The sequence below is a fragment of the Corvus moneduloides genome, chromosome 13 (assembly GCF_009650955.1).
Source record: "Corvus moneduloides isolate bCorMon1 chromosome 13, bCorMon1.pri, whole genome shotgun sequence".
Taxonomy (NCBI): domain Eukaryota; kingdom Metazoa; phylum Chordata; class Aves; order Passeriformes; family Corvidae; genus Corvus; species Corvus moneduloides.
The window spans coordinates 19210529-19237931 of record NC_045488.1 but is presented as its reverse complement, the minus strand read 5'-3'; the positions used below and the strand labels follow the sequence as shown (position 1 = coordinate 19237931).

The 27403-nt window shown below is 58.6% G+C and overlaps 2 protein-coding genes and 1 long non-coding RNA gene across 4 annotated transcripts in view; 2 read left to right on the top strand and 1 right to left on the bottom strand.

Annotated features, from left to right (window-relative positions):
* Positions 1-608: 608 nt before the first annotated feature.
* INSYN1 (inhibitory synaptic factor 1) lies at positions 609-14854 on the top strand. Its single transcript, XM_032123181.1, has 4 exons — positions 609-677; positions 2281-2446; positions 2793-3404; positions 13935-14854. Exons 3-4 carry the CDS (start codon positions 3231-3233, stop codon positions 14586-14588), a joined length of 828 nt encoding a protein of 275 aa, XP_031979072.1. The 5' UTR covers positions 609-677; positions 2281-2446; positions 2793-3230; the 3' UTR covers positions 14589-14854.
* LOC116450569 lies at positions 4044-4459 on the bottom strand. Its single transcript, XR_004242837.1, has 2 exons — positions 4392-4459; positions 4044-4081 (listed from the first exon to the last, which is right to left on the bottom strand). It is a non-coding gene; the product is annotated as an uncharacterized LOC116450569 (long non-coding RNA).
* A 6570-nt stretch (positions 14855-21424) lies between the features above and the next one.
* LOXL1 (lysyl oxidase like 1) overlaps positions 21425-27403 on the top strand; it is a 32108-nt gene continuing 26129 nt past the window's right edge. The window contains exons 1-2 of one of the 2 annotated variants that reach the window (XM_032123193.1): positions 21425-22140; positions 22174-22654. In XM_032123193.1, the coding sequence (XP_031979084.1) occupies positions 21568-22140; positions 22174-22654 (1054 nt within the window). In that variant the 5' untranslated portion in view covers positions 21425-21567. Of the gene's footprint in view, positions 22655-27403 lie in introns of both variants that reach the window. The other variant, XM_032123192.1, reaches the window with a different exon arrangement.

Here is a 27403-nt window from a genome sequence, read left to right as displayed (position 1 = left end):
CCCGCTCCGTTCCCTCTCCATCCCCGCCCCGTTCCCGCTCCATCCCAGATCCATCCCCGCCCCGTTCCCGCCCCGTTCCCGCTCCATCCCAGCTCCATTCCCGCTCCATCCCAGCTCCATCCCCGCCCCGTTCCCGCCCCGTTCCCGCTCCGTTCCCGCTCCATCCCAGCTCCATCCCCGCCCCGTTCCCGCTCCATTCCCGCTCCATCCCCGCCTCGTTCCCGCTCCATCCCAGCTCCGTTCCCGCTCCATCCCCGCCCCATTCCCGCTCCGTTCCCGCTCCATCCCAGCTCCATCCCCGCCCCGTTCCCGCTCCGTTCCCGCCCCGTTCCCGCCCCGTTCCCTCTCCATTCCCCGCTCCATCCCAGCTCCACTCCCTCTCCATCCCCGCCCCGTTCCCTCTCCATCCCCGCTCCGTTCCCGCTCCATTCCCTCCCCGTTCCCGCCCCGTTCCCGCTGCATTCCCGCTCCCGGTGCCTTTAATTCCCGTTTCCCGGGCAGGCCCGGCCCCTCCGGTGACACAGCAGCGCCGCGCGGGGCCGGGCGGGAGGAGCGCGGGGAGGCTGCGGCCGGAGCGGGGCCGGGCCGGGCCCTCCGCCGCTCATGGCCCTGCCCGGGGCCCGCTCCGCCCGCCCGGAGCCCGGGGAGCGCCCGGCCCTGAGCCCGCAGCGCCGCCGGTGCGTCCCGGGGGAGGGAACGGGGAAGGGATGAGGGAATGGGGCACGGGGGGAGGCTCCGGTGAGTCCCCGGGGGTGCGGGACCGGGAATGGGGACACGGGGAGAGGCTCCGGTGAGTCCCCGGGGGTGCGGGACCGGGAATGGGGACACGGGGAGAGGCTCCGGTGAGTCCCCGGGGGTGCGGGACCGGGAATGGGGACACGGGGAGAGGCTCCGGTGAGTCCCCGGAGGTGCGGGACCGGGAATGGGGACACGGGGAGAGGCTCCGGTGAGTCCCCGGGGGTGCGGGACCGGGAATGGGGACACGGGGAGAGGCTCCGGCCGCCCAGAGCCCGCCGCGCCGCCGGTGCGTCCCGCGGGTCCCGGAGAGGGGACACGGGGAGAGGGGATGAGGGGATGCGGGAACCGGGGATGGAGAATGCAGGTAGCGGGAATCGGGAATGGAGGCTCCGGGGATGGAGAATGCGGGGATGGAGGATTCAGGGACCGGGAACGGAGGATCCGGGCTGCGGAGCTGAAGGATGCGGGGATAAGGGGTCGGGAATGGAGGATGGAGGCTCCGGGATGGAGGATGAGAGCGGCAGGGACGGACGGAGGGGGATGCGGGGAGCGGGGACAGGGGATGGAGGATTCGGGAATGGAGAGTGCGGGGAGCGGGGATGGAGGATGAGAGCGGCGGGGACGGAGAATGAGGGAACCGGGGCTGGAGGCTCCAGGGAGCGGGGCTAGAGGGTTCGGGAACCGGGGAGGGAGGACGCGGGGACCGGAGCTGAGGGATGCCGGTACCGGGGCTGGAGGGTTCGGGGAGCGGGGATGGAGGATGGAGGCTCCCGGGATGGAGGATTCGGGGAGCCCCGGAGGACGTGGGGACCAGGGCTGAGGGATGGCGGTACCGGGGCTGAGGGATGGCGGTACCGGGACTGAGGGATGGCGGTACCGGGACTGAGGGATGGCGGTGCCGGGGCTGGAGGACGCCGGTGGCGGGAATGGGAGATACCGGTACCGGGAATGGGGGATGCCAGTACGGGAATGGGAGACACCGGTACCGGGAATGGGGGATACCGGTACCGGGGCTGAGGGATGGCGGTGCCGGGGCTGGAGGATGTCGGTGGTAGGGCTGAGGGATGGCGGTACCGGGAATGGGGGATGCCAGTAGGGGAATGGGGGATACCGGTACCGGGAATGGGGGATACCGGTACGGGAATGGGGGATACCGGTACCGGGAATGGGAGATACCGGTACGGGAATGGGGGATACCGGTACCGGGAATGGGGGATTCCAATACCGGGGCTGAGAGATGCCGGTACTGGGAACGGAGAATGCCGGTACCGGGGAGGGAAACGCGGCCCTACCGAGCCCCCCCTCCCCGTGCGCACCCCCCTCTCCGCTCCCCCCTCGCCGTTCCCGTTCCCGAGGGGCACTCGGGGGCCGGGGCGGAGCCGGGCTCGGAGCTCTCCGGGCGGAGGCTGCCGGTGGGAAGGGCCCCGGGAGGGGGCGGAGGCTCCCGGTCCCCCCCCCCGTGCCGGTCCCCGGGGCAGCGTGTGCCCCTTCCCCCCCCCCGCGGGGCTGTCACCGCCGCGAACGTGTCACCCCCCGCCACAGCCACCGGAGGAGAGCGGCCCCGGCGTCGGCGGAAAAGCCCTGAGGGAGGAGGGAGACGGCGGCGAGGAGGAGGAGGAGGAGGGGGAGGAAGCGAGGGAAGGAGCCGGGGGAAAAACAGGACAAGGAAGAGCTTGGAGCGGAGCCCAGGAGCGGCTGGAGCGCGCCGGTGAGGCCCGGAGCTGTCCCCGTGTCCCCGCGGGTGTCCCCCCGGGTGTCCCCCTGGGTGTCCCTCGGGGTGTCCCTGTGTCCCCCTGTCCATCCCTCCGGCCCCGGGAGGCCCCAGCGTTCCCTGGGGGTTCTGGGGGAGGCCAAAGAGGGGGTGCAGTGACATTCCCGGCTCCATCCTGTCCCCTCACCTCGACCTGGCGGGGGGTCCTGAGGGGGTACCTGGGGTTTGTCCTCATTCCGGGGACACCGCGACACGGCGGGGGGGGAGGAGCGGCCAGAGCCCCTTCCCGAGGATTTTCCCGGCCCTTTCCCATTTCCCTGCCCTTGTCCCTCTGTCCCCGCAGGAAGGGACCCCCCCCGCGCCTCCCAGGACAGCCGGACACCCCCGCTGACCACCCGCCGGACCTGCGGCCCCGCCGCGAGGAGCAGCGGCCCCTCCTCGGGGACACCGAGCCGCGCGTCGCCCTCCCGCTGGAATTCCGCCTGGCGGGAAATCCCGAGCCTCTCCTCCTCCTCCTCCTCCTCATCCTCCTCCTCCTCCTCCTCGCGGCGGTGTCACCCCGAGGCCACCAGCCCAGCCACCCCCCTCCCGCATGGTGCACCCGGCCGGCGCCTCCCGCTTCCCCCAGGAGCGCCCCGATCCCACCGGGAAGCGCGAGCGCGTCGCTGGAATTCTCCGGGGAGCCGCGGCAGCGTTAAGATGGTGAGAGCTGCCCGGGCCGGGCCGGGCGGGGAGCAGCAGGATGGACACCGGGCCGGCCATCCCGGGAGCCTAGGGAAGGATGGACTCGCGGAGCCGCCGGGATGCGCAGCGCACGGAGCGGCCCCGCGGCGGCGGCGGCGGCGGCCGTAGCGAGGGCGAGCGGGAGCGCATCCGCGGCCGCATGAGGATGGTGATCGGGCAGCTCGAGGGCATCCTGCACGAGCTCAAGGAGGTGGCCAAGGAGCTCCGCGAGGTGCGAGAATTCCCGGGATAAAGGCGAGGGGGGCGGAAAAAAAAAAAAAAAAAAAATGGGGGGAGAGGGAGCCGGCAACGTTGTCGGTGGGATGTTCCTGAGGAGGATTTGCATCAAAAAAGAGGGAATTTGGGCTCGGTTGGAGAGATGGGGAGGTAGGAAAAGCCGCGGGATAACGGCGAGGAGAAAAGGGAGGGATGTGTCCTCATTCCAGAGGCAATTTTCCTCATTCCCGGGCCGGGATGGGGAGGCAGAGCCGGCTCAGCACTCGCAGCCTCAGGAGGGATCTCCCTGAGCTGGATTTTCCCTGAAACAAGGAGGGAAAGAGGCGATGTCAGATTCCCCCCTTCTCGTGAGCCAAATTTTCCCCTTTATTGGTCCCAATCTCCACCTTTTTTGATCCCAATTTCCAACTTTTTTGATCCCAATTTCCACCTTTTTTGATCCCCATTTCCCCCCTTTTTTTTGAGCCAAATTTTCCCCTTTATTGATCCCAATTTCCCCTTTTATTGATCCCAATTTCCCCTTTTATTGATCCCAACTTCCCCTTTTTTGTCCCAATTTCCCCTTTTATTGATCCCAACTTCCCCTTTTTTATCCCAATTTCCACCTTTTTCCATCCCAATTTCCCCCTTTTTCCATCCCAATTTCCACCTTTTATTGATCCCAATTTCTCCCTTCTTCGATCCCAATTTTCCCCCTTTTTCCATCCCAATTATCACTTTTTATTGACCCCAATTTCCCCCTTTTTCTATCCAAATTTGCCCCTTCTTTGATCCCAATTTCCCCTCTTTTCATCCCAATTTCCCCTTTTCTATCCGAATTTTCCCCTTTTATTGACCCCAATTTTCCCCTCTTTTGATCCCCATTTCCCCCTTTCTTAATCCCAATTTCCCCCTTTTTCTATCCGAATTTTCCCCTTTATTGATCCCAATTTCCCCCTTTTGTCACCCCCATTTTCCCCCTTCTTTGTCCGAATTTCCCCACTTTTTCATCCCAATTTTCCCCTTCTTTGATCCCAATTTCCCCCTTTTTCCATTCCAATTATCACATTTTTATTGACCCCAATTTCCCCCTTTTTCTATCCGAATTTGCCCCTTCTTTGATCCCAATTTCCCCCTTTTTCCATCCCAATTTCCACCTTTTATTGATCCCAATTTCCCCCTTTTTCCATCCCAATTTCCACCTTTTATTGACCCCAATATCCCCCTTTTTCTATCCGAATTTTCCCCTTCTTTGATCCCAATTTCCCCTTTTCTCTCCCAATTTCCGCCTTTTATTGACCCCAATTTCCCCTGTTTTCATCCCAATTTTCCCCTTTTTTCTATCTGAATTTCCCCCTTTTTTGATCCCAATTTCCCCTTTTCAATCCCAATCTCCCCCTTTTTTCCTCCCAAAATTTATCCAAAACATCCCAAAATTCCGGTTCCCGACCTAAATCTCACCGGTCCCACCAGGATAACCCAAGATTCCAACATCCAGAGCTCCACTTTTTCCCAAAATTCCCACAGGATTTGAGCTTTGGGAATTCACGGGATGGGTTTGGGTTGGAAAAGATCGAATTCCACAGGCAGGGAAACCTTCCACCATCCCAGGGTGCTCCTGGAAGCTGGGACATTGGGGTGTCTTTGGGGTGTCCATCTTTGGGGTGTCCATCCCTGTGTCCATCTCTGCTCAGGGCCACCAGAATGTCCTGGAAGTTGGGACATTGGGGTGTCCCCATGGAGCCACCACGGAATCTTTGGGATGTCCCTGGCTGGTGGCTCCGAGTCCAGGTGGGATCATGGATTGGGGTCAGCTCAGGGCCACCTGAGTGTCCTGGAGTTGTGACATTGGGGTGTCCCCATGGAATCTTTGGGATGTCCATCCCAGTGTCCATCTCTGCTCAGGGCCACCAGAGAGTCCTGGAAGTTGTGACATTGGGGTGTCTTCATGGAATCTTTGGGATGTCCATCCCAGTGTCCATCTCTGCTCAGGGCTACCAGAGAGTCCTGGGGTTGTGACATTGAGGTGTCCCCATGGAATCTCTGGGATGTCCATCCCTGTGTCCATCTCCCATCAGGGCCACCAAAGTGTCCTGGAAGTTGTGGCATTGTGGTGTCCCCATGGAATCTTTGGGATGTCCTTGGCTGGTGGCTCTGAGCTGAGGTGGGATCATGGATTGGGATCAGCTCAGGGTCACCAAAGGGTCCCGGAAGTTGTGACATTGGGAGATCTCCATGGAATCTTTGGGATGTCCATCCCTGTGTCCATCTCTGCTCAGGGCCACCAGAGTGTCCTGGAAGTTGGGACATTGGGGTGTCCCCATGGAATCTTTGGGATGTCCCTGGGTGGTGGCTCTGAGCAGAGGTGGGATCATGGATTGGGGTCAGCTCAGGGCCACCAGAGTGTCCTGGAAGTTGTGGCCTTGGGATGTCTCCATGGAATCTTTGGGGTGTCCATCCCAGTGTCCATCTCCCATCGGGGCCACCAGAATGTCCTGGAAGTTGGGACATTGGGGTGTCCCCATGGAGCCACCACGGAATCTTTGGGATGTCCCTGGCTGGTGGCTCCGAGTCCAGGTGGGATCATGGATTGGGGTCAGCTCAGGGCCACCTGAGTGTCCTGGAGTTGTGACATTGGGGTGTCCCCATGGAATCTTTGGGATGTCCATCCCAGTGTCCATCTCTGCTCAGGGCCACCAGAGTGTCCTGGAAGTTGTGACATTGGGGTGTCTTCATGGAATCTTTGGGATGTCCATCCCAGTGTCCATCTCTGCTCAGGGCCACCAGAGAGTCCTGGAAGTTGTGACATTGGGGTGTCTTCATGGAATCTTTGGGATGTCCATCCCAGTGTCCATCTCTGCTCAGGGCCACCAGAGTGTCCTGGAAGTTGTGACATTGGGGTGTCTTCATGGAATCTTTGGGATGTCCATCCCAGTGTCCATCTCTGCTCAGGGCCACCAGAGAGTCCTGGGGTTGTGACATTGAGGTGTCCCCATGGAATCTCTGGGATGTCCATCCCTGTGTCCATCTCTGCTCAGGGCCACCAGAGTGTCCTGGAAGTTGTGACATTGGGGTGTCTTCATGGAATCTTTGGGATGTCCATCCCAGTGTCCATCTCTGCTCAGGGCCACCAGAGAGTCCTGGGGTTGTGACATTGAGGTGTCCCCATGGAATCTCTGGGATGTCCATCCCTGTGTCCATCTCTGCTCAGGGCCACCAAAGTGTCCTGGAAGTTGGGACATTGGGGTGTCCCCATGGAATCTTTGGGATGTCCTTGGCTGGTGGCTCCGAGCTGAGGTGGGATCATGGATTGGGGTCAGCTCAGGGTCACCAAAGGGTCCCGGAAGTTGTGACATTGGGAGATCTCCATGGAATCTTTGGGATGTCCATCCCAGTGTCCATCTCTGCTCAGGGCCACCAGAGTGTCCTGGAAGTTCTGGTTTTGTGGTGTCCCCATGGAGTCTTTGGGATGTCCCTGGGTGGTGGCTCTGAGCAGAGGTGGGATCATGGATTGGGGTCAGCTCAGGGCCACCTGAGTGTCCTGGATTTGTGGCATTGGGGTGTCCCCATGGAGTCCCCACGGAATCTTTGGGATGTCCTTGGCTGGTGGCTCCGAGTCCAGGTGGGATCATGGATTGGGATCCCCTCAGGGCCACCAGAGTGTCCTGGGGTTATGACACTGGGAGATCTCCATGGAATCTCTGGGATGTCCATCCCTGTGTCCATCTCCCATCAGGGCCACCAAAGGGTCCCGGAAGTTGTGACATTGGGGTGTCCCCATGGAATCTTTGGGATGTCCATCCCAGTGTCCATCTCCCCTCAGGGCCACCAGAGTGTCCCAGCTCTGGTCACATCCCACTTTTCCCGGTCTCGCTCCTTCCTTCCCATCCTTTTGTGTCCATGCTCGTTCCCAGGTCCCCGAATGAAAAGGATCATTCCCAATCCTTGGATAGAAAAATCCCCAAATATCCATTCAAAACCCCCCCTAAAAAAATTCCCATGGGAAGGGGTCCATCCCCTCTGGAACTGCTGGAATGGGATGCTCCAGGAGATCCCGAGGATCTTCCCATTCCTGTGGGATTCGAGGTTGGAAATCGTCCATATTCCATAGCAGGAAAAACCCTAAATATGGGTTTAGCACTCCCAAAAAATTCCCATGGGAAGGGTTTATCCCACCTGGAATTGCTGGCATGGGATCAACGAGATCCCAGCACCCCAAGGGATTCCCTCCCGGCTTTTTCCCTGGAAAAATCCTGCCGGCGATCCCCGAGGAGAAGAAATTCCATAATAATGCCGACATCAAGAGGGGATTAACCGGGAATGCCTGGGAATGTTCCGGGATCGTTATCCCAAAAACAACAGCTTTGGGAGAGGGTTGGGAATTATTTAGGAGCAGGGTTTGGGGGAATTTGGGAACAGTTTTTGGGGGATTTTGGGAGCAGTTTGGGGGGGATTTTGGGAGCTGTTTTGGGGGGGATTTTGGGAGCTGTTTTGGGGGATTTTGGGATCTGGGTTGTGGGAATTTCGGGAATTGATTTGGGGATTTGGGGAGCTGGGTTTTAGGGGATTTTGGCATCTGGTTTTGGAGGGATTTGGGGAGCTGGTTTGGGGGATTTTGGGATTTGCTTTTGGGGGATTTGGGGATTTGTTTGGGGGGATTTTATGAGCTATTTTTTGGGATTTGGGGAGCTGGGTTTGGGAGATTTTAGGAGCTGGTTTTTGGGATTTTAGGAGCTATTTTTTGGGGATTTGGGGAGCTGGGTTCGGGGGATTTTGGGAGCAGTTTTGGGGATTTGGGGAGCTGGGTTTTAGGGGATTTTGGGAGCTGGTTTGGGGGGATTTTGGGAGCTGGTTTTGCAGGATTTTAGGAGCTGGGTTTTGGAAATTTCGGGAATTGGTTTGGGGATTTGGGGAGCTGGGTTTGGGGGATTTTGGGAGCTGGTTTGGGGGGATTTGGGGAATTGTTTTGGGGGATTTGGGGATCTGGTTTTGGGGGATTTTAGGAGCTGGGTTTTGGGGATTTTGGGAGCTGTTTTGGGGATTTAGGAGCTGGGTTTGGGGGGATTTTAGGATCTGGTTTTTGGGATTTTGGGAGGTATTTTTTGGGAGATTTGGGGAGCTGGGTTTTAGGGGATTTTGGGATTTGTTTTGGGGAAATTTGGGAGCTGGGTTTGGGGGATTTTGGGAGCAGTTTTGGGGGATTTTGGGATTTGTTTTTGGGGGATTTTGGGATCTGGTTTTAGGGGATTTTGGGAGCTGGGTTTTGGGGATTTGGGGATTTGTTTGGGGGGGATTTTAGGAGCTGGGTTTTGGGAATTTCGGGAATTAGTTTGGGGATTTAGGAGCTGGGGTTTAGGGGATTTGGGGAATTATTTGGGGGGCATTTTGGCAGCTGGGTTTTTGGGGGATTTTAGGAGCTGGGTTTGGAGATTTTGGGAGCAGGTTTTGGGGTGCAGCAGCTGAACCCCAGATCCTTGGAAGGATCGTTTTCCGGGATCAGCTCCAGGAAGAGCGGCCCCTGCATTCCCTGCTCCCGGCTGCCAGCGCCCGTTAATGATTTATCCCTCATTAAACATTGTCCGGGAAGCAGGAAGGGAAGTGGGAAGGGCCTTGCTGGGAATTCCAGGCTGTGGGGGCGCTTTGGGGTGACTCTTTTTTCCAGGGATTGATGCTGGGAAAGACCTTGGGGATGATTTGGGAATAGGGCTGGGGAATTCCTGCCTGGATCCAGCCTGGAAAATCAGCTGGAAAACCCTGAATCCTGGGAAGGCTCCCAGGATGGGACACCTGGGATGGTGGGAGGTGTCCCTGCTCATGGGAATGGGATGGGATTTAGGAATTCCAACCCAAACGGGTCGGGAATTCCAGAGGAAAGCTTTGGATCCCGAAATGCGCTGCCGGAGGTGCTCGAGAGGGGAGCAGCAGCCGAGGGATTGTGGGACGCATCCCCAAATCCCCGGGAGGATGAGAGGCTGGGCTCGGGATTGGGAAAACCAATGGAATGGGGGGGGGAACCCCCCAAGCAGGGCCAGCCTTGGATCTCCTCATCCCGGGCTCGGATCTGCTTCCCGATCCTCTTCCCAAACCTGCGTGGGGATGGAGGGGCCGTCAGATCCCAACCCTTGGATCCCGTCAGATCCCACCCTTGGATCCAGTCAGATCCCAACCCTTGGATCCCGTCAGATCCCAACCCTTGGATCCCGTTAGATCCCAACCCTTGGATCCCGTTAGATCCCAACCCTCGGATCCCGTCAGATCCTACCCTTGGATCCCGTCAGATCCCAACCCTTGGATCCCGTCAGATCCCACCCTTGGATCCCGTCAGATCCCACCCTTGGATCCCATTGGATCCCACCCTTGGATCCCGTTGGATCCCAACCCTTGGATCCAGTCAGATCCCAACCCTTGGATCCCGTCAGATCCCACCCTTGGATCCCGTTAGATCCCAACCCTTGGATCCCGTTAGATCCCAACCTTGGATCCCGTCAGATCCCACCCTTGGATCCCATTGGATCCCACCCTTGGATCCCGTTGGATCCCAACCCTTGGATCCAGTCGGATCTCAACCTTTGGATCCCGTCAGATCCCACCCTTGGATCCAGTCAGATCCCAACCCTTGGATCCCGTCAGATCCCACCCTTGGATCCAGTCAGATCTCAACCTTTGGATCTCGTCAGATCCCAACCCTTGGATCCAGTCAGATCCCAACCCTTGGATCCCGTTGGATCCCAACCCTTGGATCCAGTCGGATCCCACCCTTGGATCCCGTTAGATCCCAACCCTTGGATCCCATCAGATCCCACCCTTGGATCCAGTCAGATCCCACCCTTGGATCCTGTCAGATCCCACCCTTGGATCCCATTAGATCCCATCCCTTGGATCCAGTCAGATCCCACCCTTGGATCCCGTTGGATCTCATCCCTTGGATCCCGTCAGATCCCAACCTTTGGATCCCATTAGGTCCCGACCCTTGGATCCCATCAGATCCCACCCCCTCGCTTCCATCAGACCCCACCCTTGGATCCCATCGGATCCCGCCCATTCGATCCCAGCCCAAAATCTGGGATCTGCAGCCACCGATCCCAACCCTCGGCAGGGACCTCGGGCTTGGTCTGCAGCCAAAATGCCCAAATCCCATAAAAACAAGGATGGGGCTCCAGCTGTCCCTGGAGTCGCGTGGGAACATTCCCAGTTTGGGACAGCCGGGATTTTATTGGGAAGCTCCTGGCTGGCACCAGGGACTCATCCCAAAGCTCCTCCCCTTGGAAATCCCCCCAATTCCCTGGGAATATCCCCAGGATCTCATCCCAAACCTCTTCCCCTGCTTGGGGGGGACAAATCCTCCCCAATTTCCTGGGAATTCATCCCCTCCAAGCAGGTGGGAAGGCTTGGGATGAATCCTTGGGGATATTCCCGGGGAACTGGGGGGAATTCATCCCCTCCAAGCAGGTGGGAAGGCTTGGGATGAATCCTTGGGGATATTCCCGGGGAACTGGGGGGAATTCATCCCCTCCAAGAATGTGGGAAGGTTTGGGATGAATCCTTGGGGATATTCCTGGGGAACTGGGGGGAATTCATCCCCTCCAAGCAGGTGGGAAGGTTTGGGATGAATCCTTGGGGATATTCCTGGGGAACTGGGGGGAATTCGTCCCCTCCAAGCAGGTGGGAAGGTTTGGGATGAATCCTTGGGGATATTCCCGGGGAACTGGGGGGAATTCGTCCCCTCCAAGCAGGTGGGAAGGTTTGGGATGAATCCTTGGGGATATTCCCGGGGAATTGGGGGGAATTCATCCCCTCCAAGAATGTGGGAAGGTTTGGGATGAATCCTTGGGGATATTCCCGGGGAACTGGGGGGAATTCATCCCCTCCAAGCAGGTGGGAAGGTTTGGGATGAATCCTTGGGGATATTCCCGGGGAACTGGGGAGTGATTTTTCCCCCCCAAAGGTGGAAAAGCTCTGCCAGCCCTGGCGAAGGAGGAAAAGGGCAGGGGGGGAGCAAATCCCAAATCCTTCTTTCCGTGTAAATCCGCCGTAAAGGAGCCAAGTGTCACCGAGGGATTTAAGCCCCGGTTTAAAATAGGGAGTGATCCTAAAAATAGACACTAATCCCGGGATGGGGACAGCCACGAGTGACACTAATCCCGGGATGGGGACAGGATTGGGATGGGGACAGCCACGAGTGACACCAATCCTGGCATGGGGCCGGGATTGAGATGGGGCCGGGATTGGGATGGGGCTGGGATTGGGATGGGGCTGGGATTGGGACAGGGACAACCACAAGTGACACCAGTCCCGGAATGCGGCCTGGATTGGGATGGGGCTGGGATTGGGATGGGGACAGGATTGGATTGGGGCTGTGACTGGGACAGAGACAGGATTGGGATGGGGACAGGATTCGGATGGGGACAGCCGTGAGTGACACTAGTCCTGGCATGGGGCTGGGATTGGGATGGGGACAGGATTGGGATGGAGACAGGATTGGGATGGGGCCAGGATCGGGATGGGGCCGGGATCGGGGTGGGGACAGGATCGGGATGGGGACAAGATCAGGATGGGGCTGAGATCGGGATGGGGCCGGGATCGGGATGGGGATGGAATTGGGGTGGGGACAGGATTGGGATGGGGCTGGGATTGGGATGGGGACAGGATTGGGATGGGGACAGGATTAGGATGGGGACAAGATCAGGATGGGGACGGGATCGGGATGGGGACAGGATTGGGATGGGGAGAGGATTGGGATGGGGACACGATCAGGATGGGGCCGGCATTGGGATGGGGCCGGGATTGGGATGGGGACGGGATCAAGATGGGGACGGGATCAAAATGGGGACAGGATCGGGATGGGGACAGGATTGGGATGGGGACAGGATTGGGATGGGGACAGGATTGGGATGGGGACAGGATTGGGATGGGACAGGACTGGGATGGGGCAGGGATTGGGATGAGGACAAGATCAGGACGGGGCCGGGATCGGGATGGGGACAGGATCGGGATGGGGCTGGGATCAGGATGGGGACAGGATTGGGATGGGGCCGGGATTGGGATGGGACAGGACTGGGATGGGGCGGGGATTGGGATGGGGACAAGATCAGGATGGGGAGAGGATTGGGATGGGGCTGGGATTGGGATGGGGCTGGGATCAGGATGGGGACAGGATTGGGATGGGGCCGGGATCAGGATGGGGACAGGATTGGGATGGAGACAGGATTGGGATGGGGATGGAATTGGGATGGGGACAGGATCGGGATGGGGACAGGATCGGGATGGGGACAGCCGTGAGTGACACCAATCCAGGGATGGGGCCAGGGTTGGGATTGGGATTGGGATTGGGATGCCCTTCCCACTGTCCCTGCTCCATCCTGATCCCTTTAGGGAGGCTGGGAAGGGACCTCAGGTGGCGGGGACAGGCTGGGATTGACATTCCCGGTGGGAACAGAGGGGATCCCATTCCAGCACAACCATTGGGTAACCGGGTATTCCCAAAGATTCCCGGCCTTCGTCCCGATTCTTCCTTGTCCCAAAAAACAGGAGGTCACAGAATCCATTTTTTTACACTTTTCCTTGAGATTTGCCCTTTTTTATCCAAAAAAAAAAAAGAGGAAGAAATTAAAGGAAAAGAGACCTGGAAGGGAATTTTCCTGATTTCCAGGCTCTCCTGTGGATGTTCCCAAGAAGCTTCAAAGCCAAAGGGCGAGGGGTGGAGGGACCCCACTGTCCCTGGAAGTTTTGGGGAGGGGGAAAACTGGGAAATCCCAGGGGAGGAGTTGGATCCATCCATCCATCCATCCCTGATCCATCCATCCATCCATCCATCCTGATCCCTCCCTCCATCCCTCCATCCCTCCCTCCATCCATCCCTCCATCCATCCATCCATCCATCCATCCATCCATCCATCCCTGATCCATCCATCCATCCATCCATCCTGATCCCTCCCTCCATCCCTCCATCCATCCCTCCATCCATCCCTCCATCCATCCCTCCATCCATCCCTCCATCCATCCCTCCATCCATCCATCCCTCCCTCCATCCATCCCTCCCTCCATCCCTCCATCCATCCATCCATCCATCCATCCATCCATCCCTCCCTCCATCCATCCATCCATCCATCCATCCATCCATCCATCCATCCATCCATCCCTCCATCCCTCCCTCCATCCATCCATCCATCCATCCATCCATCCATCCATCCATCCATCCATCCATCCCTCCATCCTTCCCTCCATCCATCCCTCCCTCCATCCATCCATCCATCCATCCATCCATCCATCCATCCATCCATCCCTCCATCCCTCCCTCCATCCCTCCATCCATCCCTCCATCCTTCCCTCCATCCATCCCTCCCTCCATCCATCCATCCATCCATCCCTCCATCCATCCCTCCATCCATCCATCCCTCCATCCCTCCATCCATCCATCCATCCATCCATCCATCCATCCATCCATCCCTCCATCCATCCCTCCATCCATCCATCCATCCATCCATCCATCCGTCCGTCCCTCCATCCCTCCCTCCCTCCACCCCTCCATCCCTCCCTGTCTCCTCAGGTCGTGGCTCAGATCGACCGCCTGACGTCCGACTTCGCCCTGGACCTGGAGCCGGACGCTTGGACTCCGGCCACGGCCAGTAGCACGTCCAGCAGCGACCGCGGCGGTGCCAGCCTCGAGCTGGGCCCGCTGGACTTCGCCTCCTCCGACATCCTCTCGGACAGCTGGGAATTCTGCTCCTTCCTGGACGCCTCCACGCCCTCGGACCCCGGCGATTGTCCGGAGGCTCCGCGGCCGCCGCCGGCCCGCCTGATGAACGGGGGGGTCCCTTTGGCCAACGGCCCCCGCGGCGGCGGCGGGGGGACCCCGGATTCCTCCAGCGAGGAATGCTTCGGCAGCGCCGCCCTTCCCAAGATGCCGGCGCCGCGGCCGCCGGGCACGCGGGAGCGCGTCCGCTTCAGCGACAAGGTGCTCTACCACGCCCTGTGCTGCGACGACGACGGCGACGCCGGCGACGCCGCGGCCGCTCCCGGCGCCGACGGTGCCGAGGATCCCGCCAGGAAGGGGCCTCGGGAGCAGCTCCCGAGGAATCCGGGCGCGATCCCGATGAGGAGAAGCACGAGGAACAGCAGCACCCAGACCGTGGCCGATAAGAGCACGCAGACCTTGCTGCCCTACGTCCCGGCCAGGCAGAGAATTCCCAACAAAAACTGAGCCCGGATCCGGGTTTGGGATGGGTTCGGGGCGGGATGAGGGGTGGGGCAAAATCCCTGGGAAAGGGGCTGGAAAATATAAATATAGATATAAATATAAATATATATTTCAATAAATCCGTACTCCTCATAGCAGCGGCACCGAATAGCCCGGTAATATCCCGATAATATCCCGATAAAATCCCGACAATATCCCCGTATCCCGATCATTTTCCAGGCTCAGGGAATTTGAAGGAGATCAATAAATCATTAAAGATATGGATGTGCCAGGAGGGGCCGGCTGGCGCTTCCAGAGGATGGGAATGGGGCACGGATTGGGATGTGGGAATGTCGGAGCAGGTGGCAGGATGGGGAAGGGGGAATTTCCCTTGGCTGGGATGTTTTATCCCTGTTTGGGGTAGGAAAAATCAGTGGGATGGGATTTTTGGGGCACCGGGATATCCCTGGGATGGCACCGAAATGGCACTGGAATGTCATTCCCAGCTCTGAGAGGGACAACGAGGGGATCACCAAAACCACCCGGGATTGAGGAGCCGGCCTTGGGAACTCCTCGCCCCTCAATTCCCAGCTTTTCCAGTGGGAATATCCCTGGCCCCGAGTCCGCATCCATCGGAAAATGCGGGAAAATCCGGCTTTTCCTGAGCTCCTGAATTCCCCTTTTCCGGGTCAAGGCACAAGAAACTCGGAAATCCCAGGGAAGGGATGGAGGGATGGATCTAAAGGGATCCAGCCGGGAAAATCCATCCAGGTGGCAGCAGAGCCTGGACCTTGGTGGTGCTGATGCCGGCACATCCCTGGGATTGCTTTGCTCCCACTGGGAATGCTCAAGATGAAGGAAGAACTCAGGGCTGTGGGATCCATCCCTCCCTCCCTCCATCCCTCCCTCCCTCCCTCCATCCATCCCTCCATCCATCCATCCCTCCATCCATCCATCCATCCATCCATCCCTCCATCCATCCATCCATCCATCCATCCATCCATCCCTCCATCCATCCCTCCCTCCATCCATCCCTCCATCCATCCATCCCTCCATCCATCCATCCATCCCTCCATCCATCCATCCATCCCTCCCTCCATCCATCCCTCCCTCCATCCATCCCTCCATCCATCCCTCCATCCATCCATCCCTCCCTCCCTCCATCCATCCATCCATCCCTCCATCCATCCATCCCTCCATCCATCCATCCATCCATCCCTCCATCCATCCATCCATCCATCCATCCCTCCCTCCCTCCATCCATCCCTCCATCCATCCATCCCTCCATCCATCCATCCATCCCTCCCTCCATCCATCCATCCATCCATCCCTCCATCCCTCCATCCCTCCCTCCCTCCATCCATCCATCCATCCATCCATCCCTCCATCCATCCCTCCATCCATCCCTCCCTCCCTCCCTCCATCCATCCCTCCATCCATCCCTCCATCCATCCCTCCATCCCTCCATCCATCCATCCATCCCTCCATCCATCCATCCATCCCTCCATCCATCCCTCCATCCATCCCTCCATCCATCCCATCTCCCGTCGTTTGGTTTTGATCCCGTTTTTTGGGAATATTTTGATCTTTCTGAGTTCTTCCCGTTTTATACCCGGGGCCGTCGTTGGCTTTGCTCCTCTGGGGTGGAATGGGATCCTGATGGAACCTTCTCCACATGTTGGCCCCTGGATCTGGGAATTCCTCCTGCCCAGATGTCGGGATGGGATCCTTCTCCACATGTTGGGATCAGAACCTTCTGGAGCCTCTGGAAAATGGGATTTGTCCTGTCCAGATCCTGGGATCAGAACTTTCTCCAGATGTCGGGATGGGAACCTTTTCCACATCCTGGATCACGGGTTTTGGGCTGTCCAGATGTTGGGATCAGAACCTTCTCCAGATGTTGGGATGGGAACCTTTTGGAGCCTCTGGATAATGGGATTTGGGCTGCCCTGATGTTGGGATCAGAATCTTCCGGAGCTCCTGGATCTGGGAATTCCTCCTGCCCAGAAGTCGGGATGTGATCCTTCTCCAGATGTTGGCCTGGGAACCTCTCCCACCCCCTGGATCTGGGAATTTCTCCTGCCCAGATGTCGGGATGGGATCCTTCTCCACATGTTGGGATCAGAACCTTCTGGAGCCTCTGGAAAATGGGATTTGTCCTGTCCACATCCTGGGATCAGAACCTTCTCCAGATGTTGGGATGGGAACCTTTTCCACATCCTGGATCCTGGGATTTGGGCTGTCCAGATGTTGGGATCAGAACCTTCTGGAGCCCCTGGATCTGGGAATTTCCCCCCCCCCCACCCCGACACCGCCCTTGGAAAACTCAGCCTGGAACGCCGGCATTCGCATCCATACGGGAAAAAAATCCATGGGATAACGACTTTTTTTTGGGAATCCTTCCGTGCCCCCCGATCCTGACTGATCCCGACGCCCATCCCGCATTCCCAATCCCGGATATTCCCATTTTTCCCAGTGCCGATTCCCTCTTCCCTCTTCCGCCACATTCCCGGGAATGCTCCGGATCCCGGGGGATCCCTCCAATCCCTGGGGACCCCAGGGAGCTGCTCCCGGATTTTTTTGGGGGAATTCGGCCGTCTCTGAGCTGGATAAATTTGGCTCAGCCGGAGCTTTTCCAGCCTGGTTCTATTTTTAGGGATTCTGGCCTGGATCCAATCCTGGCTTCTCCCAGGGAAACGTTCCCGCTGTTCCCGGCCTTTCCCTGCTTCCGGGAAAAACCAGGATGGGCAGGAAAAACAGGAGCAGCCCCCCAAAATTTGGGAATTCTCTCCCAGCTCCAGGGGTTCGGAAAGGATCCGATCCCAGGATGGGAAAGTGGGAAGCGCGGGAACGACCCCGAATTTCCTTTGGAGGAAAATCGGGGGATGAAATTCCCGCTCTCCCGGCTGGAATTCCATCCCCCGGAGCTGGGAATTGATCGAGGATTGAAGGAATTCCAGCTTTTCCTCGGAATTTTTCCCTCTCGACGACCAGGGACGTTGCCCTTGGAGATCCAGGATCCCAGGGAGGGGCTCGGGATCCCTGGATTGGGCTTGGGATGGGATTGTGGGATCCCTGGATCCCAGGAAGCTCCTCAGGATCCCTGGATCAGCCTCAGAATGGGATTTTGGGATCTCCCAGTTCCTGGAAGCTGCTCGGGATCCCTGGATCAGGATCAGGGTGGGATTTTGGGATCCCTGGATCCCAAGATCAGCTCGGGATCCCTGGATCATTCACAGGGTGGGATTTTGGGATTGCCCCAAATCCCTGGAAGCTGCTCGGGATCCCTGGGTCGGGATCAGGATGGGATTTTGGGATTCCTGGATCCCAGGAAGCTCCTTGGGATCCCTGGATTGGCCTCAGGATGGGATTTTGGGATCCTCCAGCCCCAGGGATGGGATTTTGGGATCCCCAATCCCAGGGATGGGAATTTTGGGATTCCTGGATCCCAGGATTGGGCTCAGAATCCCTGGATCAGCCTCGTTGGGATCCATCGGCCTCAAATGGGATTTTGGGATCCTCCAGCCCCAGGGATGGGATTTTGGGATCCCCAATCCCAGGGAAGGATTTCTGGGATCCCTGGATCAGCCTTGGGATGGGATTTTGGGATCCCTGGATCCCAGGATGTGCTCTTCAGAATTCCGATGGGATCGGGTTTGAGGTGGAATTTCGGGATCTGGGTCCTGCTCTGAGCCAAATTTGGGGATTGGGAATTTCAGGATTTGGGATTTGGGAATTTTGGGATTTTGGAATTTCGGGATTTGGAATTTGGGGATTTTGGGATTTGGGAATTGGGAATTTCAGGATTCAGGATTTGGGAATTTTGGGATTTGGGATTTGGGGATTTTGGGATTTGGGAATTTGGTAATTTCGGGATTTGGGAATTTGGGGATTTGGGAATTGGGAATTTCGGGATCTGGGATTTTGGGATTTGGGAATTGGGAATTTGGGATTTTTGGGATTTGGAATTCTGGAATTTGGGATTTCGGGATTTGAGGATTTTGGGATTTGGGATTTGGGAATTGGGAATTTCAGGATTTGGAATTTTGGGATTTGGGATTTGGGGATTTGGGATTTGGGAATTGGGAATTTCAGGATTTGGAATTTTGGGATTTGGGATTTGGGGATTTGGGAATTTCAGGATTTGGGATTTTGGGATTTGGGAATTTTGGGATTTGGGAATTTGGGATTCTCTCCTCAGATCCTGTTTTTTATTCAATAACCCCCCCCCCAAAAAAAAAAAAAAAAAAAAAAAGAGTTTCCAGCCCAATTCCGGGTTAATTCCAGGCATTTCCTGCCATCATTTGGGATTTATTATCCAGGGGGAAAATCCCAAATGGACCCGAAGAGGCAAAATCTGGGAGAAATTCCCATTTTGGGGGGCACAGTTTTCCCTTGGGAAGCTTCGGAGAGGGAACGCGGCGCTTTTCTAGAGCCTGGAATCGGGAAGCGGTGGGAATTTGGGGGGGAAAGGGATCCTTCAAGGGCCCAAAAAAGCGGGAAAAAGTGAAAATTCCAGTGGTTTATCCCGCTTGGATTCACTTCCTGCTGATCCCGGAGTTCGGGATCTGCTCTGAGAGGGATTCCTTGAAGCGAATCCCACAGAATTCCACCCAAATTTTGCTCCGTGAGTCATTCCAGGGTTGAAAAAAAGCGGGGAAAAGTGGAATTCCAGGGTTTTATCCCGCTTGGATTCACTTCCTGCTGATCCCGGAGTTCGGGATCCGCTCTGGGAGGGATTCCTTGGAGCGAATCCTGCGGAATTCCACCCAAATTTTGCTCCGTGAGTCATTCCAGGGTTGAAAAAAAGCCGGGAAAAGTGGAATTCCAGGGTTTTATCCCGCCTGGATGCACTTCCAGCCTTCTCCTGGAGTTTCGGGATCCGCTCCGGGAGGGATTCCCGGGACCGAATCCCGCGGAATTCCACCCAAATTTTGGGTGTGGATCATTTAAAAAGTGGGAGAAGTGAAAATTCCAGGTTTTTATCCTGCCTGGATTCACTTCCTGCTGATCCCGGAGTTCGGGATCCGCTCCGGGAGGGATTCCCGGGACCGAATCCCGCGGAATTCCACCCAAATTTTGGGTGTGGATCATTAAAAAAGAGGGAGAAGTGAAAATTCCAGGTTTTTATCCTGCCTGGATTCACTTCCTGCTGATCCCGGAGTTTGGGATCCGCTCCGGGAGGGATTCCCGGGACCGAATCCCGCGGAATTCCACCCAAATTTTGGGTGTGGATCATTTAAAAAGTGGGAGAAGTGAAAATTCCAGGGGTTTATCCCGCCTGGATTCACTTCCTGCTGATCCCGGAGTTCGGGATCCGCTCCGGGAGGGATTCCCGGGACCGAATCCCGCGGAATTCCACCCAAATTTTGGGTGTGGATCATTTAAAAAGTGGGAGAAGTGAAAATTCCAGGGGTTTATCCCGCCTGGATTCACTTCCTGCTGATCCCGGAGTTCGGGATCCGCTCTGGGAGGGATTCCTTGGAGCGAATCCTGCGGAATTCCACCCAAATTTTGCTCCGTGAGTCATTCCAGGGTTGAAAAAAAGCCGGGAAAAGTGGAATTCCAGGGTTTTATCCCGCCTGGATGCACTTCCAGCCTTCTCCTGGAGTTTCGGGATCCGCTCCGGGAGGGATTCCCGGGACCGAATCCCGCGGAATTCCACCCAAATTTTGGGTGTGGATCATTAAAAAAGTGGGAGAAGTGAAAATTCCAGGTTTTTATCCTGCCTGGATTCACTTCCTGCTGATCCCGGAGTTCGGGATCCTCTCTGGGAGGGATTCCCGGGACCGAATCCCGCGGAATTCCACCCAAATTTTGGGTGTGGATCATTTAAAAAGTGGGAGAAGTGAAAATTCCAGGGGTTTATCCCGCCTGGATTCACTTCCTGCTGATCCCGGAGTTCGGGATCCGCTCCGGGAGGGATTCCCGGGACCGAATCCCGCGGAATTCCACCCAAATTTTGGGTGTGGATCATTTAAAAAGTGGGAGAAGTGAAAATTCCAGGGGTTTATCCCGCCTGGATTCACTTCCTGCTGATCCTGGAGTTCGAGATCCGCTCCGGGAAGGATTCCCGGGACCGAATCCCGCGGAATTCCACCCAAATTTTGGGTGTGGATCATTAAAAAAGTGGGAGAAGTGAAAATTCCAGGTTTTTATCCCGCCTGGATTCACTTCCTGCTGATCCCGGAGTTCGGGATCCGCTCCGGGAAGGATTCCCGGGACCGAATCCCGCGGAATTCCACCCAAAATTTTGGGTGTGGATCATTTAAAAAGTGGGAGAAGTGAAAATTCCAGGGGTTTATCCCGCCTGGATTCACTTCCTGCTGATCCCGGAGTTCGGGATCCGCTCCGGGAGGGATTCCCGGGACCGAATCCCGCGGAATTCCACCCAAATTTTGGGTGTGGATCATTAAAAAAGAGGGAGAAGTGAAAATTCCAGGTTTTTATCCTGCCTGGATTCACTTCCTGCTGATCCCGGAGTTTGGGATCCGCTCCGGGAGGCATTCCCGGGACCGAATCCCGCGGAATTCCAGCCAAACTTCGCTGCGCGCCTCCCGCCCGTGTTCCCCCCGCGGGGAAGGAAAAGGAGGAGCGGGAGGAGGAGGAGGGAGAGGAGGAAGAGGAGGAGGAGGAGGAGGAGGAGGAGGAGGGAGGAAGGCTTGGAGAAGGAGGAGGAGGCAGAGGAGGAGCAGGAGGAGGAGGAGGAGGAGGAGGAGAAGGAGCAGGAGGAGGAGGAGGAGGAGGAGGAGGAGGAGGAGAAGGAGAAGGAGAAGGAGGGAGAGGGAGAGGGGAGGAGGGAGGAAGGCTGGGAAAAGGAGGAGGAGGAGGAGGAGCAGGAGGAGGAGCAGGAGGAGGAGGAGGAGCAGGAGGGAGGAAGGCTCGGAGCAGCAGCCGCAGCAGCAGCAGGGGCGGCCTCGCTGCCGTGGCCGCGCTCCCGGCGCGCTCCGAGCTGGGACGGGCCCTGCGCTGAGCCCGCGAGCGCCGCGCGGGTGCCTCCGCCATGGCCCCGGGGCTGGCACCGGCCGCGTCCCCGGCGCTGTGGCGGCGCTGGGCGCTCTGGGCCGGCCTGGTGGCGCTGGCGGCGGCGCAGGAGCCGTGGCGGCAGCTGATCCAGTGGGAGAACAACGGGCGGCTCTACAGCCTCCTCAACAGCGGCGCCGAGTTCCTGCCCGCCCGCCGCGAGCGGCCCGCGGGGAACCGCCTGTGGCTGGCGGGCACCGGGGGCACCGCGGGGACAGCGGGGACAGCGGGCACAGCGGGCAGCGTCCGCCGCCAGGCCCCCGCCTCGGGCACAGTGCGGGGACAAGCGCGACATCCCTTCGGCTTCGGCCAAGTGCCGCCCAACTGGAGGGACGGCCCGCTGGGCGACAGCGCGGGGCTGGCAGCGGGGGCACAGCGGCGACCACCGGCGCGGGGCCGCCAAGCCACCGGCACAGCCCCCGGCGTGGCCTCGGTGGCCTCGGTGTCCTCGTTCGCCTTCGCCGCGGCGGGACAGCCGCCGTTTGTCGCCGCGGGGGTGGCGGGACAGTCGCCGTTTGTGCCCTCCGGGGTGGCCCCGCAGTCGCCGTTTGTGCCCTCCGGGGTGGCCCCGCAGTCGCCGTTCGTCCCCTCGGGGGTGGCACCTCACGGGGAGCGCCCCGAGGGTGTCCCCGCGTCGCGGAGCGCGGTGGGGACCGGGATGGGGACCGGGATGGGGACCGGGATAGGGACCGGGATAGGGACCGGGATGGGGACCGGGATGGGGCCAGGGACGGGGGTGGCGTTCCCGCTGCATCCCGAGGAGTTGGGCGAGGAGCAGATTCCCTACGGAGCCGCGTTCCCGCTGGATCGCCGGTATTCCCACAGTTTGTACCACGATGCCGAGCCGCAGGCCGGGATGGCCTCCATGGAAAACCTGCAGCTGCCGCTGGGATTTGGGGAGCAGCTCCCACCCCAAGAGCCGCAGCCGCCCTTCCGGGAATCCTTTGGGATTGCCCATCCCGAGCCTTTCATTCCCGGCCGGAGCCTGGAAATCCCACAGGCCGTGCCCGACAGCCAAGCCCGGCTCAGCGTGGGCAGCGTCTACAGGCCCAGCTTTGGGGCGCGGGGTGAGTTTGGGGTTTTTCCTTGGGATGGGATGGGGCTGGGATTGCCGGGATTCGCTCGGGGTTGGGTGTGGGGATAAATCCCGAGGGGTTCTTGGAGAGCCGGGGGCTTTTGGGAATGACGGGAGCAGGGAGGGAAGGGAAGGGAAGGAGCAGGACCCGGCTGGGGGGGCTGGGATTGGGATTGGGGTGGGGCTGGGCCATGTCCAAAGTTATCCCAAACTTTTGGGAGGGGGCTGGGCCATGTCCAAAGTTATCCCAAACTTTTGGAAGGGGGCTGTGCCATGTCCAAAGTTATCCCAAACTTTTGGGGTGGGACTGTGCAGTGTCCCGGGTCATTCCTGGGGTCTATCCGAGGTCATTCCCTAATTCTGGGATGGGGTTGTGCCGTGTCCAAGGTAATCCCAGACTTTTGGGATGGGACTGTGCCGTGTCCCAGCTCATCCTACATCCATAGGGTGTCCATGTGCCATAGATTGGGATCACACCGGGATGGGGCAGGGCTGGATCCCGGTTATCCCGGATCCATGGGGTGTTTGGGATGGGGCAGGGCTGGATCCCGGTTATCCCGGATCCATGGGGTGTTTGGGATGGGGCAGGGCTGGATCCCGGTTATCCCGGATCCGTGGGGTGTTTGGGATGGGGCAGGGCTGGATCCTGGTTATCCCACATCCATGGGGTATCCATTGGGATCACCCCGTGCTCCTGGCATGGGGCAGCGCTGGACCCCGGTTATCCCGGATCCGTGGGGTGTTTGGGATGGGGCAGGGCTGGATCCCGGTTATCCCGGATCCGTGGGGTGTTTGGGATGGGGCAGGGCTGGATCCCGGTTATCCCGGATCCGTGGGGTGTTTGGGATGGGGCAGGGCTGGATCCCGGTTATCCCGGATCCATGGGGTGTTTGGGATGGGGCAGGGCTGGATCCCGGTTATCCCGGATCCGTGGGGTGTTTGGGATGGGGCAGGGCTGGATCCCGGTTATCCCCACATCCATGGGGTATCCATTGGGATCACCCCGTGCTCCTGGCATGGGGCAGCGCTGGATCCCCGTTATCCTGGCCGGGACCTGCTCCATTCCCGGCGGGATGGACAGACGGATCCCTCCCCATCCCGCTGCCCCCGATCCCGATGGAATCCCAGGGATTTTGGCCGAGTTTTCCGAGAGTTTTCGCTCCGTGCTGGAGCTGGAGGGCGTGAGGAGCCTGCGGAGTCATTCCCGGCCCATCCCTCGGGAATCCCATCCCAGCCTGACCCCGTGGCCCGTCCAGCCCCATCCCTGTTTTCTGGGAAAAGCCCATCCCGGAGGATTTGGGGCCGTGGGAAGGGCCTATCCCAGCCCTGCCCGGGGAGTAAACACAGACAGGGAGGGAACGCTCCGAGCTCCGGCCGGGAAAAACTCGGGAATGGGGTTTGGAGGGAGTGAAGGATGTGAGGGATTTAGGGACGCACAGGGATCGGGAATGCCGGCATTCCCGAGGCTCCGGAGGGACGTTGGTGACAGCTGACCCACGGATGACCCGGGAAGTGGGAAAAATTCCGGGAAAAATTCCAGGAAAAATTCCTGCTGTCCCCATTAGCGGCATCCGTGTCCTTCTGGGATCCCTGGAATTGGGGAACCCCGGTAATTCCCGGAGCCCTCCCGCTTCCCTGCTTTTCCTGGATAAATGTAATGGGAATCGAGCTCGATCCCGTGAAATCCCGGCCACTCGCGGTGCTTTGGGAATGTTGTCACTTCCCAGGGATCCTAATTGGAGCGAACAATTTGGGCGTTAATTGTCAGTTATTAATTAATTATTAATTATTCATTAATTCCGTGGCCAAAGCTCCTCGGGAGCCTCCTAATCTCGGCTCGGCTCTGCCAGGAATGCTCGGCATTCCCGGCCCCCGGCTGGGGGTTAATGAAGGAATCCAATCCCGCTGCTGCTTTTTATGGGGGAATTATCGGGGTTTCTGTGGGAACGGGAGGGTCGGAAGCGCGTGGGGAAATCTGGGAAGAGGGGCCGGGAAAGATTCCAGGCCTGATCCGGAGCTGGGAGAGGAGAGGAGCAGCTCCTGGAGGGGTGGGAAAGGGAAGGGGGATGCAGAGCCCAAAAAGTGCTCCCTACCCAGCTCCCAAACTGGATCCCAACCCCAATCCCATCTCCAGGGGTTCCTCACCCCGATCCCAACCCTGATCCCATCTCCAAGGCTTTCCCATCCGAATCCCAACCCCGATCCCATCTCCAGGGGTCCCTCACTCCAATCCCAACCCCAATCCCATCTCCAGGGGTTCCTCACCCCAATCCCAACCCCGATCCCATCTCCAGGGGTCCCTCACTCCAATCCCAACCCCAATCCCATCTCCAGGGGTTCCTCACCCCAATCCCAACCCCGATCCCATCTCCAGGGATCCCTCATTCTGATCCCAACCCCGATCCCATCTCCAGGGGTTCCTCACTCCAATCCCAACCCCAATCCCATCTCCAGGGGTTCCTCACCCCAATCCCAACCCCGATCCCATCTCCAGGGGTTCCTCACCCCGATCCCAACCCCGATCCCATCTCCAGGGGTTCCTCACTCCAATCCCAACCCCAATCCCATCTCCAGGGGTTCCTCACCCCAATCCCAACCCCGATCCCATCTCCAGGGGTTCCTCATCCCGATCCCATCTCCAGGGGTTCCTCACTCCGATCCCAACCCCGATCCCATCTCCAGGGGTTCCTCACTCCGATCCCAACCCCAATCCCATCTCCAGGGGTTCCTCACCCCAATCCCAACCCCAATCCCATCTCCAGGGGTTCCTCACCCCAATCCCAACCCCGATCCCATCTCCAGAGGTTCCTCATCCCGATCCCAACCCCGATCCCATCTCCAGGGGTTCCTCACCCTGATCCCAACCCCGATCCCATCTCCAGGGGTTCCTCACCCTGATCCCAACCCCGATCCCATCTCCAGGGGTTCCTCACTCCGATCCCAACCCCGATCCCATCTCCAGGGGTTCCTCATTCTGATCCCAACCCCGATCCCATCTCCAGGGGTTCCTCACTCCAATCCCAACCCCAATCCCATCTCCAGGGGTTCCTCACCCCAATCCCAACCCCGATCCCATCTCCAGGGGTTCCTCACTCCAATCCCATCTCCAGGGGTTCCTCACCCTGATCCCAACCCCGATCCCATCTCCAGGGGTTCCTCACCCTGATCCCAACCCCGATCCCATCTCCAGGGGTTCCTCATCCGAATCCCAACCCCGATCCCATCTCCAGGGGTTCCTCACTCCGATCCCAACCCCAATCCCATCTCCAGGGGTTCCTCACCCTGATCCCAACCCCGATCCCATCTCCAGGGGTTCCTCATCCGAATCCCAACCCCAATCCCATCTCCAGGGGTTCCTCACCCTGATCCCAACCCCGATCCCATCTGCAGGGGTTCCTCACCCCGATCCCAACCCTGATCCCATCTCCAGGGCTTTCCCATCCGAATCCCAATCCCGATCCCATCTCCAGGAGTTCCTCATCCCGATCCCATCTCCAGGAATTCCTCACCCCGATCCCATCTCCAGGGGTTCCTCACCCTGATCCCAACCCCAATCCCATCTCCAGGGGTTCCTCACTTCAATCCCAACCCCAATCCCATCTCCAGGGGTTCCTCACCCCAATCCCAACCCCAATCCCATCTCCAGGGGTTCCCCACCCCGATCCCATCTCCAGGGGTTCCCCACCCCAATCCCATCTCCAGGGGTTCCTCATTCTGATCCCAACCCTGATCCCATCTCCAGGGGTTCCTCACCCTGATCCCAACCCCGATCCCATCTCCAGGGGTTCCTCATTCTGATCCCAACCCTGATCCCATCTCCAGGGGTTCCCCACCCCGATCCCATCTCCAGGGGTTCCTCACCCCGATCCCAACCCTGATCCCATCTCCAGGGGTTCCTCAATCTGATCCCAACCCTCATCCCATCTCCAGGGGTTCCTTGTCCCAATCCCATCTCCAGGGGTTCCTCATCCAAATCCCAATCCCAACCCCGATCCCATCTCCAGGAGTTCCTCACCCTGATCCCAGCCCCGATCCCATCTCCAGGGGTTCCTCACCCCAATCCCATCTCCAGGGGTTCCTCACTCCAATCCCAACCCCGATCCCATCTCCAGGAGGGTTTTCCCTGTGACCCCATGGATTGCGTGGCCCAGGGTTGGTTTTGGAAGGAAAGCGGGATTTGGGAATTCCAGGGGGTGACGGAGCTCGGGTCCCACTGAGCCGGAGTGGGGTGGGCGTCACCCCGGATGGGCCGGGAGGTGTCGGAATTCCCGGGGAAGTCTCCCTTTGGTGGGGTTGGATTTGGGGTTGGGATGATTCCGGGGGTGTCACAAGCGGCTGGGAGTGCTGGGATTGCGTGGGGATGGAGGAGGGAATCTGCTGGGGTGGGATTGGGATTGGGATCCATGGGATGGGATTGGGATGGGATGGGATGGGATGGGATCCATGGGATGGGATGAGATGGGATGGGATGGGATGGATTTGGATTGGGATGGGATTGGGATGGGATGGGATCCATGGGATCCATGGGATCCATGGGATCCATGGGATGGGATGGGATGGGATGGGATGGGATGGGATGGGATGGGATGAATGGGATTGGGATGGGATTGGGATTGGGATGGGATGATGCAAACCCCTTGGTCACTCCAGGTGTCCCCATCCCCATCCCCATCCCCATCCCATCCCATTCCCATTCCCATCCCCATCCCCATCCCATTCCCATCCCCATTCCCATTCCCAT